At 52.7% G+C, this 17646-nt stretch overlaps 1 protein-coding gene across 5 annotated transcripts in view; it reads right to left on the minus strand.

Moving 5' to 3' along the window:
• DAAM1 (dishevelled associated activator of morphogenesis 1) overlaps positions 1–17646 on the minus strand; it is an 88287-nt gene that overhangs the window by 2862 nt on the left and 67779 nt on the right. For 4 of the 5 annotated variants that reach the window (XM_083838357.1, XM_083838358.1, XM_083838359.1 and 1 more), the window contains 10 exons: positions 15350–15379; positions 14122–14225; positions 9206–9290; positions 8328–8434; positions 6612–6700; positions 6302–6470; positions 5469–5576; positions 3174–3234; positions 2419–2550; positions 151–321 (listed from right to left, as the gene is read on the minus strand). In XM_083838357.1, the coding sequence (XP_083694483.1) occupies positions 151–321; positions 2419–2550; positions 3174–3234; positions 5469–5576; positions 6302–6470; positions 6612–6700; positions 8328–8434; positions 9206–9290; positions 14122–14225; positions 15350–15379 (1056 nt within the window). The remainder of the gene's footprint in view (positions 1–150; positions 322–2418; positions 2551–3173; positions 3235–5468; positions 5577–6301; positions 6471–6611; positions 6701–8327; positions 8435–9205; positions 9291–14121; positions 14226–15349; positions 15380–17646) is intronic. The other variant, XM_083838361.1, reaches the window with a different exon arrangement.

The following is a 17646-nucleotide window of genomic DNA, read 5'->3' on the forward strand; positions in this document are numbered from 1 at the left end:
CTTCATTTAGCGAGAGCTGGGTGCTCTACGAGTGCAGGAGCACCTTGCTTGGCCATCAACGCTCCCTGTGCCACCAGGGACGGCACAGCAGGGCTGCTGTCCCCAGGTGTCCCCCGCCAGGCGCTGCTGGACCCGCGGATGCCTGCTCACCTGGGCTTCCATACGCGCCCGGCGCTCCTCCTCCTCCTTCCTTCTCCTCATGTTCTCGTTCTCCTGCTTGGCCTCCGTCACGGCTTGAAGGAACTGATCGAAGATGCCGAAGAACTCGTCGGGCTGTATTTTGTCCGTGTCTTCTCCAAAGTGCTTCACGGCCTTGGAAAACTGGGGAGAGAGCAGACAGGAGGCTGTCAGGCTGGGGGGAAGACCCACATGGAAAACCTTCATGATGGAGCAGAGCGGAACATGTCCAATGGTTGGTCATGACGGAGAATGGAATTAACAGCAGGACTTTGATTAGTCAACCCTTGGCTTAAACATGACACGAACCATCTAACGTCTTGTTGTCTGTGCATTAGCTGACCTATAAATCCCCCTGGAGAGGTCCCATAGCCCCCTCTCTCAAAACACCGACCCTTCGCACCTCTGGCTCTGCTCAGCCCCCTCGAGCCCCCAGCTCGACTTCATTAACCAAGCAGTAGTAAAAGCAAGGAAGCAAAATATTGTGGGACTGAAGACTGAAGACATAAAACTAATAGTAAACACGGCAGGGGAAGGGAAACTCGCACTTTTAAGTTTTCTTTGAAGTATTTTTGGGGTATTATTTATCATTGCCACATGCTCTGCTATTGAAACCAAATGTGTTGGTGAAACTTCTAAGACATTTCTGCCCAGGCTCAGACACAGCACTGGGCAGGGAAATGGGAAGTTTTCCAGCCTTTTGTGCTGTTTGCACAACATTAGTGTAAGCGAGTCAAATAAGGTTGTAACAAAGGTCAGGACAGGAGATCCACTCTCTGCTGATGCATCCCAGTCCCCAAGGAGCCCACAACTCATCCTTGTGGGCTGAAATCCTTTGTTCTCACTTCCAGTTTGAAGGAGACTCTGTGCACAGAAAGTTCATTAATATGGAGATGGCGCGGTCTGGAGATAAGCAAGCTTTAAAGAAAAGGAAAACAAAATCAAAGCACAAACAGATTCATAAGTTGCTTTAATTTTGCTCTGCGGACTAAGCCTGCCTGGATAATTAAGTTTTATTTTCAGGGGTGTCTCAGGCTCTTCAAAAGACATTTAGGGCATTTTTATTTCTTTATTAATGAGACTTAGCACTTCAGGATGCAAGAGGGGATCTGAAAGGTGCCCTGTATCAATCAAAACCATCAAGTTTATTCCTGTTGATTTTCATTAAAATACTGATGTTATCTGCCATTTTTCAGGAGATTCTGGTAGGGGAAAAGGCTGAAAATGTTATCCTCATGGGATATAAAATTTCTAACATAATTATGTTTCTGCTTTCCTAAGAGAAAATAATAAAGAGATTTGAACATGTGTTTCAAAAATGAAGAGCTGGTGCATTTTCCACAGCCCATCCCATCTGACGACCATGGGAACAGCCACGCACTTGCTTCAAAGTAGGCTTTGCTGGGTTATGGGGGCTGTGACCAGAGCTTCTCCTCCAGATCCAGCCAACGTAAGATGACACAGCTTGTAGACACTTGTCGCCATCTCCTAACTGACTGCAGGCCAGATCTGCCTGGCTACCACCAACAATTCTGAAGGGTGGCCTCACCTCAGGGTGCAGGCACGGCCTCAGGAGGGCAGTGGTCACTCACGGTGCCAAGCACGGGTGGTCTGGAGGACCCCATCAGGTCAACACTGGTATAACCAGGGAGAAGGAGGTGGTGGCATTTGATAACTTCTGTCTTTGGAGAGGTAGCTCATGCAGTGGGATAAGGATGGGACCTCTCTCTGTTGGGTTCTCCCTGCCAGGTCAGTTAAGATGAAAGCCAAAGCAGGGGGGAGGTACTGGAAGACAGTTCTGCGAGGGCACAGAAACCAGCTGCATGCCCCTTTGCTGAAAGAGGGGAAGCAAAGGGTACCTGGGAATCATAGATGTCAGCCAACGGCTTACCAATTTGCTTGGATTTTAGCCAGCCTGCTGGGAAGAGAGGACAATGTGGCAAGAAGTCACCGCATGTGGCTCCTGGTGGCTGCAAAGTGCTCACCAAGGCACTGCCCTGGGGAAGCTGAACCTTTGAAGTAGCATCTCTAAGCAGGCCTGGAGCTGGCCTCAGTTCATGTCACTGAGCTCCTCAGACACAGTGATGAGCAGCCCAGAGTCTTCATGCCAGGGTCTCAGCAGGACAGCCCTCCTTCATCTCTTGGGGGATATCCGAGATGTCAGCACGCAGCACATGCTCTGGGAAGGGCAGGGCTGTCCCTCCCCTGCTATTCAGATCTCAGGGAGTTTGGTGGCCTTACCAGCTCTTTCGCCTCTGCCAGAAGATCTTCAACATCTGAGAAGCTGAAGCTGGCTAACGTGATGAACTGGCTGACGACAGACACAAATTTGTCTCCTGTTTGCTGAACTTGAGACTTCTGAAAGTCCAGCTCCTTTGGGGGGGAAAAATAAATAAATCTGGTCAGGCCCTGGCTGGTGAGGGACACGAACACCACCGGCCTCCATCAGTGCCGTTGTGTGTGTGCCCACCTCAGTGCCACAGGTGCCACTGCACCACTACTGCCTCCTGCCACGCGTGAAAACCTCAGATTACCCCATTTTACAATATCATGGCTGCTCTATGCTTTTGAGGCCAAATCCTGCAGGAGAGTTGCTGGGAGCAGCATTATCAGCAAGACAGCGAGTCCTTCAGGATACTTCCACTGCTTCTTCACCTCTCCAGGTGAGCTGCCCAGCCCCAGCCCCTGTCCTCTGAGGTTTTCCAGCCAAGGAGACCCCACAGTACATTCCAGGACCTGCTCCATCCACGTTGTCACTAGATTTACTTAGCCTCCCCGGTGTGTCAGACACAAACCATGCACGTGCCCAACCAACATGCAGGAGCTTCAGTGCCAAAACGGCCCTGGGAGGACAGGCACACGTGCAGAGCAGGGAGGGAGGACCAGCAGATCTCTAGGAAATGTGATAAAAGCAGCTTTGCTGGGAGCCCCCCCGCGGAGGGATGCCGTGGTGCTCAGAGCCAGGCTGGACTGTATTTGATTTAAATAATACTTACAGCCTCCACCGCTCTCAGGCCGCTCCTCAGCGTGTTTATTTCTTTCTCCAGCTCAGTCATGCTGTTGGAAATGGCAGGACGTCAATTTTCAGCCTTCCCCAGCACATTCTACAGCTCTCCCACCAACACGACCGTGCTTTTCCACTGCAAAGCCCCCGGTGCTGCAGACGTTGCCTCCTGTTTGCAGGCTGGCGTCTCTCGAGCAGCAAATCATCCTGACAGCCTCGCAGCGAGGGCAGCTGCCTATCTGAAAGTGGCTGCAGCTGCTTGTTTTAAAGCAAAGCACTTTTCTGTGCTTTTAATCAAAGGGGCTGTGCTAAAACACCCCGAGCAGATGCTGATGGTGTAGCAGAGCAGGCGGCGGTGGGATGGAGGAAGGGGCACTCCTCATTCCTGCCCCTTCAAGGTGCTGCCTTGCAAAGGCAGCTCTGCAGGGCTCAGCCCCAGGACTAGGAACAGGAAGGCTGAGCAAGCTCACCAGGCACAAGGAGAGCTCAGGAGAGCTCTCAGTGCCAGCAGAAGGTAATTGTCCCATTGCACAGTGGGCAGTTTTTGAGGGAACCACGATTAGGCGAATACCCCAGAAAGCATCCTTCCCTACGGACTGGAGCAGCAGTCCTTAACAGTAAGGCAATAAAGGGAGACAACCCAAATAAAGAGAAATAAAAATAAATCGTGTCTGGCGCTCAGGCTGTTTACATAAGGCTCAAGCCCCCAGCGAGCTCTGAGCTCCAGTGCTTACGGGTTTCTACCACCACGTCTAAGCGGGAGCTTTCTCACAAAGACTCGATGACCACAGGCTTGACGTCTTTCCAGGGGTGTCTATCCTAGGGCTGGGGTCCCTGGAAATGCTGACGCAAGGTCACGGGGCAAGTGTTCCTGGCAGGTCTAGTCTGGGAAAATGAAGTTTTAGGAGCCCTGTGCTCCAGCAGTTCATTAGCAGTGCTGGGATCGACAGAGGCGGCAATTCTGCTTAACAGCTGCAGGGCTGGGGGGAGTTTAGGGTTTTCCAGAGGGCTAGAAACTTTTTGGTTTTGCTCTAGATTGGACCAAACCCAAATCTTACATATGGTGTCCAGTTTAGAGCAGAACCGATAAAATTCAGGGAAAAAACCCCTCTCTGCAGACGCTTTCTTTCCCATGCGCGTATCTGTACAGCAGCTGCGGAGGCAGGAGCACGAGGAGGAAGGCGCCTGCGGCGGCCGGGGAGCGCACCCCGGGGCCGCCTTCCCACCCAGCCTCAGCGACGGCCTCAGCTGATGCCTACAACCAGCAGCCACCCATTCCTCGGGCAAATATTTCGTCTAACCCTTACAGCCGAAAATTGTTGTGTTTTAGACACAAAATTATTGTGTTTTAGACACGGGGACGCTCGCCTCCCCGAATGTTTTTCACATCACAGATGTGCAGCGAGCAAGCCGCCCTTTGCTACAGGAGCACTTTGAAACTTAAAAAGACCTGCAAAGCACCGCAAACTCCTGGCACGTTTGCTGTCATCTCCAAAAAGGTGCCGTTTAAGGCCCTTTTCATGTCCCTGGATTATAAAGGTGAATGCTCCCAGCCGCAAGCATGCTGCCTGCAGAAATGTAAGATCTTTGACTCCCAGTCACAGGCTCAGATCCCGGGAGCAGCACAGCACGTTCCCTCCTGCTGAATTTTAAAGCTGAAATAGAGCCCCCATTGATTTCGGAGGGACTTAAGCACATACTTGAGGGCTTTGCAAAGCACCAGCAGATTCCTCGTGCACTTAACCCCAAGCACGTGTTTAAGGGCCTTGCTGGATGGGGGCCTCTCCAGACGGCAGCAGCCTGCTCTAAACAGGTCACAGAGAGGCATGCAGGGTCTGTAAGCACGTTGTGGACACCAGGAGCTCCACGTTGGTGGCAGAAGAAGGGCCAGGCAGGACCCCTCCCAGCAGTGCCCCACACAGCAAAGCCCCCCCGCTGCACGCAGATACGCAGCTGCCCTTTATCTGCAGCCACACCACAACCGCTTCCTACCAGATTACTTGACGTACCATTAGAAATTAATTAAATGCTTCTGCGGTGAGATAACAGCAGGAAACGGCTGCTGCGAGCAGCTCTCCTCCCTCCGGAGGCTGCCTGCCCTTTAGCTGCAGGAGCTGGGATTTAAAGCTATGAGGTGATGCTTGCTGCAGCACCAACTTTCCGCTTCTGCCTCCGCGGCTGCCCCGGCTGGGTGCAGAGGCACGGGGGTGCGATGCAGAGAGGCAGGCTAAAGCAGGAGGAGATGCACCCGCCGTGGACCATCAGTGCCCCCAAAGTCCCTGCTTACTTGACTTTGGCCGCCTGCGGGATGTCTCGCAGCTCCTCGTGCAGGCGGAGGACTTTGGGATATTTCTTCTCGACGATTGTGATGAGATAGTGCAGAAGAGTAATGTTCCTAGGACAGAGGAGCAGCGAGGTTAGCGTGGTGCTGGTTAAATCCCAACCCTGGTAACTGTTCTGGGATTTCTGCAAGGATGCTGCTCGCTGTGTGGATCCCGGAGAAGGGGATGTGGGTTGGCTCTGTCCCACCACAGCCATGGTGCAGAGCAGCTTGGTCCCTGCAAGCAAGGGGGCTGCAGACCACAGCAGGGACCCAGGGGAGGTGCCCTGAACATCAGCATCCCCTTCCTCCATCCTTTCTGTTGATTTGTAAGGCTGGGCAGGTTTAAGACCTGACCCAGCTCCTCTTGCTCCACACACGGAGCTCAGCGAGGTGGAGTGGCCGTAGCAGCTCGGGGTGGCTGCACAGGGGTCCGCACAGAGATGAGCCCTGGGACCCTTCCTCTGGCCACTGAGCCACGGCACAACAGCTTCTGGCTTCTCCAAGGGGAAAAAAGCACTGGGAGGAAGATCCTCCACACTACAAAAGACTGCGTGGAGCAGCCCAGAAAGGAAAGCCCCCATCCAACCCCATGCAGACCTCAGCTCAGTTCCCTGTAAACCTTTCATGCTCCAAACCCAATGGTTGTGCCATCGGACATGCTGGCCAGGCAGCAGGAGGGAAGGGATTCCTCTCACCCCCCTGAGTCCTCAGGGCAGTGCTGAACAACCTCTGCATTCCCCCAGCAGGGCTGGAGCCTGCAGAAGCTACCGAGGAGGAGGAGGGCAGGGGCTGCTCACTTGTCAATGCTGGACTTGGTGTCCGCGATCTTGTTGAGGCTGGAGATTTTAAACCCGAAAGCGTTTCCCCTCTGCCCTTTGTTCATGTAGTTGCCGAAGGCCAGGACCACCTCCAGCAGCTGCTGGAGGCTGCTGCTCTGCAGCACCGCCTTGGAGCCGGCGCGGATGGCTGCAGGGAGAAAGGTGAGGGACGTCACCTGCCACGTGCCAGGAGCCCTCGTGGCCAAAGAGCGGCCACCAGCTCCCTCCCTCCCTCCCGCTGCATCTCTGCCATCTCCACGAGGAGCAGCCAGCAGATTGGGTTACTTGCCTTCCACCTTGGGCTTGACTTCTGCAACTCTCTCCGCAAACTTCTTCTTGAAGTAGAGGGACTGCAGCCTTTGCTGATAATGGTTTATCCTGCCAGGGGAAAGCAGAGGTGCAGGCTGAGCTTTGCGTGCTCCAGGTGGAGCTCTGCTGCTCAGCTCTTCACAGATGGACTTACAAAGCATTCCTGAGCCACAGTGATTGAAAAATAATGACCACATTTCTCCCTGAAACTATGCTAGGATGGAAAAAAAAATGACAATTGAAGCTGCACCCGTCACGGGGCGGATCCTGATGACTTCTTAAGCACATGACTAAGTTACCCTGAACTCTGCAGGTTCAACAAGTGCATTTTTACATCCTATTGGTATGAACAAACAGTTCATTCATGACCACTCCTGAGCAGAGGCTGATGAGATCCAGGCTCCCAGTGGCTCTGCAGTGAGGTGGGGCTGGAGGAACCAACACATCCCAACCAAGCCCAGTCCTGAGCAAGTTTGGGATGGCTCTGCTCATGTCAGTTGTATTTAGGCTAAACAAGATCTCACTTGTAAACAAACGGCAGCCTGATTTGAGTTATTTGGACCAGGATCCATGGGAGAGGTGCTCACAGACAAGGTCACAGGCCAGGCTGACGTTGTACTAATTAGTGGTGGCAAAGACATCACACTCAGTTACAGACGACAGGGCAAATTAAACAGCTATGCCTGAAATATATTTGCATTAGCACATTGAGCTTTCTGGAAGATGAAGGCACAGAAGCAACATTTGGGCAAGAGACTGTGAAGACGAAAGGTGACCTGCAATGGGAAAGCTAATTCTGAGCATCTTCCAGCCCCAAGGGGTCTGAACTTCACAGCTCCGTCCTGCCTGCCTTTGACACTCAGCAACCACACGGTGCATCGCCGTGGGACTCATTGGCACGTTTCTCAGGGAGAACAGGAGCGTTTCTATTTTTGATCTCCTGGAATGATTTTGGATTGTAGAACCCTCTGACTTTTCAAACGAGTGACTTGCTCCAAGTTCAGCTAAGAAATTCCTTGGAGAAAATTTCAAAGAGCTTAATACTCAGTTGGATTTCAATAAGGAGCTTCAAGATTTTAAACCAGTACCCCTGGAGGATGTGCATGCAAAAGATAAGGTTATTCATCTCTCAAGACCTCTAAGTCTTAAATGACTGCTGCCAGGATCAGGAAGAACTGACATTTGCTCTCTGTCTCATATATTCTTGTGAGCCCCAGGGCCGAGTCATTTCTGAAAGTGAGGAGGGACTTACCTACACAGCAGGGCAAAATTTACATACATCAGTCTTGAGTATTTGCTAGGATATTAGTGTGGAGGGGAAAGGAGCATCACTGAGGCATTGTTATCATTCACGCAGCACTTCCCACCTGGACCATAACACAGATGATGCACTGTTTTGCAGAGCTGTGCCAGACTGAGCTTTTCTTCCCCAGGCGCGTGGAGAAGTGTGTCGGGAGATGCCCTGGGAGCACACCACCTCCCCAGAGCACCCATCTCCCATCCCTCACCCTGCTCTGTCCAGCTGCTGCTGGTCTGGGATGCACAACCCTGATTTGGGGAGCGCGGCATCACGAGAGATCCTAATGCACCTCACTTGTCCTCCCATCCGTCTGGCTCGCACATTTCTTGATGTGAAAAGCAGCAAGCAGAGCGTATTTCCCAGCCAGGCTCCATGAAATCCCACGGGCCACCCCACCTGCTCATTTCGAAGAGGAACCGGTCAGCCTTGGCCATGCGGTCCAGCTCATGCTTATGCTCCTCCAGCAGGTCAATGTCACCCTTTTCTGGAACAAACTTCAGGAGCTAAACAAGGGAAAGCACATTTGTAGATATGAGCTCCATGCACAGTTCTGCAGTTTTTCATACAAAATGGTGATTTAGTCACTTGAAACTACTATTTTTCAATATGCACAAAGTGACCCCAATGCACCTATTGCACCTGTTTCAGCTGTCCCTTTGTTCTTCCTCCCTCTGCCCCATCACATTGGTGTCTCTTGCTTCTGCCCTGGCACTACTCTGGCTTTACAACAGCTGTACTATGTCTATACCAAGGTTTCCATATTAACCCTGACACTTGAGATTATAAAGGATTGCTGCAACTCCACATATTGTAGATGGAAATTTCGTGCAAGGAATCCTTTCATGCTTCTGCTGAAGGTGCTATTAGCAGCCCAGTTTTAAGGACAGGTGAATCAAATGCTACTAAAGGGACTTAGAGGGGGTGAAAATTTGGATTCCGTTTTTGAGGACTGAACAAGTTTTCAAAAGTAATTCCCACCGGGCATGAACTTCAAGCTTCAGCCACCAAACAGCTTTGCCTTCAGGCCCCAGGACAGATCCAGGTACCGGCATGGGATGCAAAGGCCATCCTGCTCCCAGACTCGATGCTACAACCTAGCTGCTTTCCTGCTTCTCCAGCCAGCCCCTTGGGTGGTTTTCAACACATGGTTGGCAAATAACTCAGGGCACAACGCGTGTCTCAGAGCCACAGTTCGATCCCAGGCACCACATACAGTGTGCTTGCATTTGCAAGGCACGATGCCTACAGGGAGGAGCACGGGATGCGCTGCCCACCTGCTCCAACATGTCTTTCGGGAGGTCCTCCTGCTCGTCCATCGTCAAAATGGCTCGTTTGATCTCCTCGTTTGAGAGTTTCAGCCTGGGAGGAGGAGAGGGCAAGAGGGTTAACTGCAGCCATGCAATCGGAAGGCTTGAGGAGCGTGTCCTCAGCCACCCACCAACACGGCCAGGAGACAGGGACAGCAGAGCTAATGGTCAGCAGCAGGGTCACATCGAGCACATGGTTTGAAGCACATGGCTTGAAGCAGCACATGTGAGACGCGCAGTGGAACAGCACCACCCCCTATATTTCACAATATTTTATATAAGTAATACATTATATATGTATTTTTAAAAGCATGCATGTGTAACTCTGTCCCGTAGCAGTGCTGCTCTTGCAGTGCCAGCATCCCCGCTGGCTGTGGGGACAGCAGGGGTGGCACTGCCTGTCACCAGCACGGCACAGCTGGGCACAGGGGCATAGCTCAGTGCTGCTTCTGATCCCACTTCCACAACCCTTAAGGAAAATTTGGCCAATTTCTGCTGCCTTCTTGGCTGTCAGTGCTGCCTCCCCTACACCTCCTAACTGCCTTGGGATGGAGTCTTCCTCTAGGAAGAAGAACCAAAAAGAAACCCAGAAGTTGGGCAAGCGGACGCTCAGCAGCCTGCAGCGAGTGGAGGCAAGAGATGGAAAGATGCCCTTAGCTCCTCCTGGGCTGAGCAGCCATTAATTACAGTTTAATTGGTCCACAGCACTCCCCGTGACCACTCCCTGCAGGGACTAGGATTGCAAAACCACAAATATTTTCCTTCATGTTTTTGTACTGCAGTCAATAAAATAACCTCGGTGTGAAAGAGGAGAGCCTCTCCTTACCCCTGCCCCCCCCAGCGGCTCTCGGCCAAGCATCGCCATCTCAGACCTGGCTCCTTCTGAGGCTTTGTCCAAACCCTCAGCCGTTTTTTCTTCATCTTGGAGCACTGCTGCAGTTTCTAACAGCTCTGCTTGTGCTCACGCAGGTAAGACAAAGCGCTGCTTTCTGCAGCCTGGTGGGTATCCCCGAGCAAGAGGAACTGGGCTGAGCGCTATGAGCACCGGGCGGTAAGCTCGGATGGTTTCGGGTGCTGGTCTTACAGCCAGCCCCAGAGCTGAGAGGAGATGCAGGAGGAGTGTCATATGCAAGGAGATGTCAGAAAACGGTCTTGCACAGAAATTCAGAGGACAGCATTTGAAATCCGAGCTGCACAAGCCAACAGACCCAGGTATCGCTGAGTGCGGTGTGGCAGGGAGGGCTTTAATGAAACCCATCGCCCCAGTTTTGTTGACCAGCACTGCCAAAGGATGATGAAATACTGATATAGCTCAAAGGAGTGAGCTGAAACTAGAAACACAGCCTGCGGTGGGATGTGAGACCTCAGGGGCTGTCCTGTTCAGTGGACCAAAAAGAAGATCAGGAGTAAAAAAGATCTTGATCAGTCCAGGTAATTAGAGGAGGAGGGAATTTTTCATCCTCGCAAATGCTCAGGTAGCAGACCAAGACCTCAGAGCCAGCTTTTGAAAGACGAAGCTAAAGCAGAAAGGGTGCTGGACCCTCTTAGACCAGGCTAGTGAGGGCTTGGCTTAACTTGAAACTTTTTGTTCAAGACTGGAAGTGAAGGATTAGCTTCACTGAGGTAGGTGGAAGAGAAGCGCCAAGCAAACTTTGGTTCCTTCTGAGCTCAGGTTTCTCATCCCAGTCCTCCGCAAACCTCCTGCCCCTGTATCCAGTATTTGAGGGAGTCCCACGAAAGAGGGTTTGTTAAAAGAGCAGTGAGATAAAATCTCACCTGAGCCAGGGACGAAACCACAAGGATCGCACTGAGCAGCGGCCAGGACAATTGGTAGGGTCCCAGCACAAGCAGCAAATCCAGGATCTACACACCAGTGCTGGAAACTGTCCCCTCTGCTGCTTGCAGTGATGAGGGCGTCCTGGAGATGCCCTCCTTGTCCCATCCGATGGTGATGGCCAGGATGGACGTGAGCTGACATTGGGTATGAAGTCTGCACCCAAGCAGAGGTGCCAGGGCACCAAGTATCTATCAGTCCTCACCCAGTGAAAACCAGATGCTTGCTGGTTTGGAACATTCAGGAGATCCCTGGGAGAAAGAAATGCTCCCAGGAGAAGGCAGCTGGTGGGCAGTTACCTCTCCCCAACGCACAAATGAACCTGAAGCTCCCCTGTGACTGTCTGCGAGTGGGTGGCGAGGGGCGAGGGTGACTTCTGTAAGCCCTGCTCATTAAAAGCAAAGTCAATAATAAAATATACAAAAAAAAGGCTGAAAAAAACTTTTCTCAGAAATCACCAAAACACCACGCCAAGAACAAGAGGCTGCCTCAGGATCGGCAGAGAGCAATCGCGGGGCGCCAGAAGCAAACAGCTTCTCAGACAATGTGATGGGAAAGGGGCCAGTGAAAGCTAGAAGCTTATCTATAACCACAATAATTATCATTGTTGGCAGCAGCTGTCGAACGCGAGCCGTCTGAGAGGAACGGGGTCACAGTGCTTGCTGTCACGGGGATTTAAGGCCAGCGGCTCGGTGATGCGAAGTGACAGCCCGCCGGGCCAGCAAGCGCGGGGCTCGCTTGCGTGGCTTTTGTAGAGCCCGGCGAAGGATGTAATGTGTGAAAGGGAAAAACAAATTCCGCCGGGAAGGGGACGCGCCCTCTTGAAAAGCCACATTCAGTTGAGAAAAATGCTCAACACTGCCTCGCCGGAGAGAGGAATCAAACGAGCCATTCAGCGCCAGCACGCTCAGAAGGGGACGGAGCACGGTCCTGATTTGCATCTCGCAGAAGGCAGCGAGCTAAAAATACACACACGTACACCCGCAGCAACGGCGAGGACGGGGTGGTTTCATTGAGCAAGACCCAGCACTGCACTGACGTTGGCATAGCCGAAGTGCTCTTAAACAAAAAGAAAAAAAATCAAATGTTAAAAATATTCTTCTGCTGCATTACAAGCTGAAGGAAAATCCAGTGATCTCACTGTGCAGTAATTTCTCCCAAAGCAAGGGGAGCAGGCAAAAAAATAAATCTACAGAGAGAGATAAAGTATCTCGCTGGCTGTAATCTTTCCACGCTGCAAGCCAGACAATGGCTGTGCAGCTTACAAATGTCTGGGCTAAGCACGGGGCCAAGCGGGCAGGTCTTTCAGATGTCAAAGTCTGCTCGCCCCTGCTTCGCCCAGCCCCTGCAGCACGGGGAGCAGGACACTGCTGCTCTGCCCCACTCAGAGACGGGCAAAGGGTTGGCTGGAGAAGTCTGCTGGAGAAGCAGGGGCTGAGCTGAGCCGGCAGAGGTCCCCGGGTGCAGGCAGGATGCTGGGCAGGGAGCTTCATCCTTTCCTTTTTTGTCAAGAGAAAATCACCCATTTTGGGGAGAGAAATCTGCTTGTGGTCACTTGCAGAGATGGGGAAGGAATAACTGGCTGCCGCTGCAAATGCTAGATAAATACCCTAAGTCCCCAGCAGCGTCAGGTTGGCAGAAGCTCCTGCAGCAAGGGATTAATCCCGAGGCACCTCCAAGGCCGGGGTCAGTGTCTCCTCTGGGGCAGGGCAGCTGAGAGCCCGGGTGGGTGCAAGCTGCTGGCGATGGCCACAGAAACCACAAAGAGAGCAGCTCGGGATCTGCTGAGAGTCAGGGCTCACTCCCTGTTGGCTTGTTGCACATTTATTTGGCTGATTATACTGGTGCTTAGGAAATGGTGATGCTGGGCAAAACCATGCAGCTCCACGCCCCACTCGCTGCTCTCCTCGGGAAGGACCCAAAGGGCAGGGTGGGCAGGCAGTGGCCTCCCTTTTTGCCCATCCCTGTTGGACTAATTACTGGTGACTCGTTTCCAGCCACTGCTGGAAGAGAAGGACTGGCTGGTGAGACGAAATGAAGACCTTTATTCAGCGAGGCACCTCAGACACCTTTGAAGTTAAGCACTCGAGTGGCTCTCCTTCACACCAAAGGGGCTGTTCGTGCCCTTGACCTTCAGCTGCATGCTCAAGCATCTTGATGGATTACACCCAGTCCTGCTGTGACTGTGCTCAACACAGGGGAGCAACCCAGGCAGTGCCCCAGTCCAGCTGCTGTGCTCTCTAGCTGACATAAATGCACTCATTCACATGCTGCTTTAAACTCTGCTCACTGTAATCCTTCTCATTTTCACTACTGCATTTGAGGAAGCAAGAAAATCCCCAGAAGCAACCCAGAGCAGAAAGCAGGCACCGTTCCCCACCCGGAGGTGCTGTTTGAAGGCACCTGCCTGCAGCTTGCCAGCAAGAAAGCCCTGTGGGCTGACCCGCTGTCCGGACACCGCAGGATTTGGGAAAGCCCACCCTGCCCACCGCACTGCTCGGGGCAGGCTGGTCCTGGGTGCCACAGAAGCAGAGCAGCTGCTTGGTGCCCCAGAACGACCACTTTGAATGGAGCTGGATTTTACTGCTGTTGGATTATTTTTTTTTCTGGGTGAGCCAGAGAAAAGCTGCATTTTCTGCTGGTTTTGTCTTTTTTTTTTTTTTTTTCCAAGTACCTGTGCTGCTGGTTCATCCTTCCACACCACTGCAGGCTGGTTTATTTTACCTGGTGAAAAAATGCCCTTCTTATCCTCTTGGCAGAAATGAGATTTGGGGCTTGGATTAAATGACTTGTAACAGCATAGGGCTGCCCTGGCTGGAGCGGGACATACTGGAGGCTGTCATCCTGGCAGCTGCCAACAAGGCAGCTTCTGTCCCAAAGCCATGCATGGCCCATGGCACCCACGCAGGACGTCCAAATTACGCTGCCAGCTGTGGCAGGGAAGCTGCTTGCAGTCCCCAAACACTGCACACACACACACAGCATTTTCCCCAGCATACAGAGACCGTATTTAGCAGCCACCAAAGCTCAAACAAAGCCTCAGCCCTACCTGGAGAGCAGGATGTTGCAGTTCTGAGCTCTCCGGCCGTCTATGACCGAGAGCTCCTTGACTTTGTGTCGGGAGCTCAACGTGTCGTCGATAGCATCTTCCTTCTACAAAAAAATAGGGGAGAAAAAAAAAAGCATGGAGAAAAACCCCGGAGAAGACATTTAGTACTCTCAGCACATACCAATGCGATACACAGCGGGCCCCCATTAATCAGGAGTGTCACCACGGGTTACGGGTAAAACCCATAGCCTGTAACTGAAATACAGTGAGCTGCTTCAGAAACCAGAACTGGCTTTGAAGCCACTGGCTAGAAATGTAAATATTTTCTCAGACAGAGAAGATTTAAGAATCTGCAAACACACAGGCGCTGGTGAATAAATAAAGCAGGGCTTTCTTAGCGTACATATTTGTGATACTTCATTAAACCCTCGCATGAAATGTTTCATTACAGATGGCTGCACACACTCAGGCCCACTCTTGCTCCGCACCCCAAACATTTGCAGGCGCCCTTCACGCACCAGTCCGCAATAACAAGTTTACCAATGAAAACGACCAGCCTCACAAATGCAACTTGCTGCATTCGCTTCTCTTTCAGGGAAATGCTTCCAAAACAAGGGATCTGAAAGCACAAATCCTTGTGGCATGGGCTCCTAAATCTCCCAAGCAGCTCGAAAACATTATTGTGTCCAAATGAATAACAACGTGCAAAGGTGCGGCTGCACACAGACGGGCAGATCCAGGTAACAGTGATCTTGCAGGGTTGTCCAAGGAGTTCAGGTTGACTCTGGTTTTAATTTACGATATTGCATGTTGTAGTCAGGTTAATAAATTAAAACCTGGCTATTCAATCCTTCTGTCAGGAACATAACCCTGCGCTGCGAGGTCCCACGTGCTGCAGATGAGCACTAAATGTTTCCGAGCTCAGGAGACGTGGTGCACAACCACCCTACAGGTTTACGGTGAGCAAAGAAGTCTCCATTTTTCACTCCTTTTCTTGCACTGACCAAAAAAAAGCACCTATGAGAAGAGGGAAACTGATGGGATGGGTGGTGCAGGGCTCTACTGAGCCCCTCCTGCAGGTACAAGTTTATTTATCTCAACCTTTTGTCCCTCAGGGCAGGGACTCTGAGTGATGCTCAGTAGCTGCAGCTCCCCTGAGTAAAAATCCAACCCCCGGCACGCGTCCCCGTGTCCCCAGCCGCTCCAAGACCTGCGGATGCTCACTTACCTGCCGGGAGTTACTGCTCACAAAGAAGTCCTACAGCCATAGCAGAAGCATGGAAAAAGGCAGTAAAAACACATGCAGTTGAGTGACCTCCGCAAAACCAAAAGGAATCAAAGCACAGTTAAAAGGAGAGGGGGTCACGCAGCGGGGTGAGCAGCAAGGGGGAACGCGCGGGGTCTGCCAGCGCCGAAAAATGAGGGATGCAGGTGCGGGCACGGTGGGGATGAAGGGAGGAGGAGGAGGAGGAGGTGCGGGAGGGGAGGAAGGGGGATGCTTCGCGGCTGGGTCACGCCAGGGTGCTTCTGCGCTTTGGGGACGCAGGGGACCTCCGCCAAGCCCTGCCAGCGCTGGCCCCAGGCAGCGCCACTCAGCCCGCCGTGCCGGGGGAGGAAATTGCTGGGTTTTTGCGAGTCTGAGAGGACGAAACATCACCGCCAGTGCCAGGAAAAACAGGGCTTTCAAGTGGAAATAACGAGATTCTCATCCCGGAGCAAATCTCGCCGCAGCAAAACTTTACCATTTGCCATGGCAACGCGTTTCCCCTTCGCCTTTCTCCTCCTTACAGGGAAAATAACCCTTCTGCGGGGCTCGGCAGCCTGGCCAAACGCTACCCTGATGCCCAGCCTGCACTTAGCTCGTCCCGAGACCCCGTTTGCCTGCCGGGCTCCCCCCACCCCGCAGCCCTGGCCGGCAGACTGGAAGCACGTGCAGCAAAGCCGGTACCGCGAGACCACACACACACAAGGGAGTTTTCCCTCCCCGTTTGCTGGGCTGCGCCTTTTGTTGGTGGTTTTTTTTGGCTTGGCTCAAGGTCCAGCAGATTGGTGATGGGAAGGGAGATAGCAAAGGTGCATAAATTGTTTGTTGCTGTTGTTTTTTAAAAAAAAAAAAGAAATTAAAAAAAAAAAAAAGAAGGCACGCAGCGGCCAGAGGTCCTCTGGAGGTAGGTGGACTCCAAACCCAGGTCATTTAAAACAGCGTTTCCTTCCAGCCCCTCCGCTCGGAGGTGACAGCCGGCCCACGTGCCTGCTTCGAGTTAAGTCTTCTCCAAACATCACCACTGCCTTTTGCAAGGGAACCTTGTTTACGCAGGTTTTCCCCTGAGCGGCTGCCAGCGCTTTATCAGCCCGGGAACCGTGCGTGGGTTTGGGAGGGAGGATGGGAAACGGCTCTGTCGGACATCACGAAACGTCCTGGGCTCGACCTGCAGGGGGCTGAGCCCAAGCCCCCCCTCGCCCTCTGTCCCCGTGGCTTTTTGTGTGCGAATGGCTCCCGGCAGAGGTGCAGGACGGACAACGTGTGAAGCTTTCCTGGAGAGCAAAAACGCTGCGGCCGAGAACAAAAGCAGAACGAAACGTGCTGGGAGACAACGAAACATCAGCCAAGGAAACAAGGAACCAACCCGTTCCCGAGTGTCCCGGGACAGCGGAGGTGCCAGGGCTTCCTTCAGCAGCGGCTTTGCAAGGAAAGGGGGGGCCGACAGACCTTAAATAAAGACACCCGAGCTGCTATTGCCGTACTTCAGAGAGATCAGATGAGAAATGCAGCCCTACAATTCAGCTGGACACGAGGCTGCTGCCAGGGCAGAATTGGACTCCACGGGCTGGTCGAGGTGGTAAAGGAGCAGTGCTTGATACAGCAACCTCTTCCGAGGCAGCTCCTTCGTGAGACAGGCACGAAGCTCTCCCCCAGGCAGGGATGGGTTTGTTGCTGGCCATTTAGCTGGCAATCAGCCGTCCTTCTATCCCCATGCTTGCACCTGCCCCAAGGTACTGGAGAGCAGAAGGATGGGGTGGTCCTTCTGCCCTCTGCCTTCTCCAGGAGAGCTCCCAATGCACAGAAAGGGCTCATTATGAAAAAAAAAAAACACCTCCCTCTCTGCCTCAACAAGCCTCATCCCTGCCTCTTTCTCTTGCACAAGCCACAGTCCAGCCTCTGCTGAGGGATGGCAGTGAAAGGAGGAGTAACTTTCAATCTGCTGCCATTGTCCCCACACACATCCCCAGCCCCCGCTGCCCCAGCCCATGTGCAGGTCGCTCTCACCTACATGGAGCAGATGTAAGTTTCCTTCTTTCATCCTTTTTTTTTTTTTTTTTGAAAACAAACTTTCTTAGCTCACTGCTAAGCCCCCAGTTCAACTGGTATTTTTCCACTTGGCCCCGGCTCTTTTACCACGCTCGCTGTGCCTGCCGTGCCCCAGGACTGCCCCAGCCACGTCGCTGCCGCTCCCCAGCATCGCCCCCAGCCTCAGCTCCCAAAACACCTCCGACAGAGGTGCAGACCCCTGCGCGGGGATCTGC

Source organism: Anser anser (genome assembly GCF_964211835.1).
Source record: "Anser anser genome assembly, chromosome: 5".
NCBI classification, from domain to species: Eukaryota; Metazoa; Chordata; class Aves; order Anseriformes; family Anatidae; genus Anser; species Anser anser.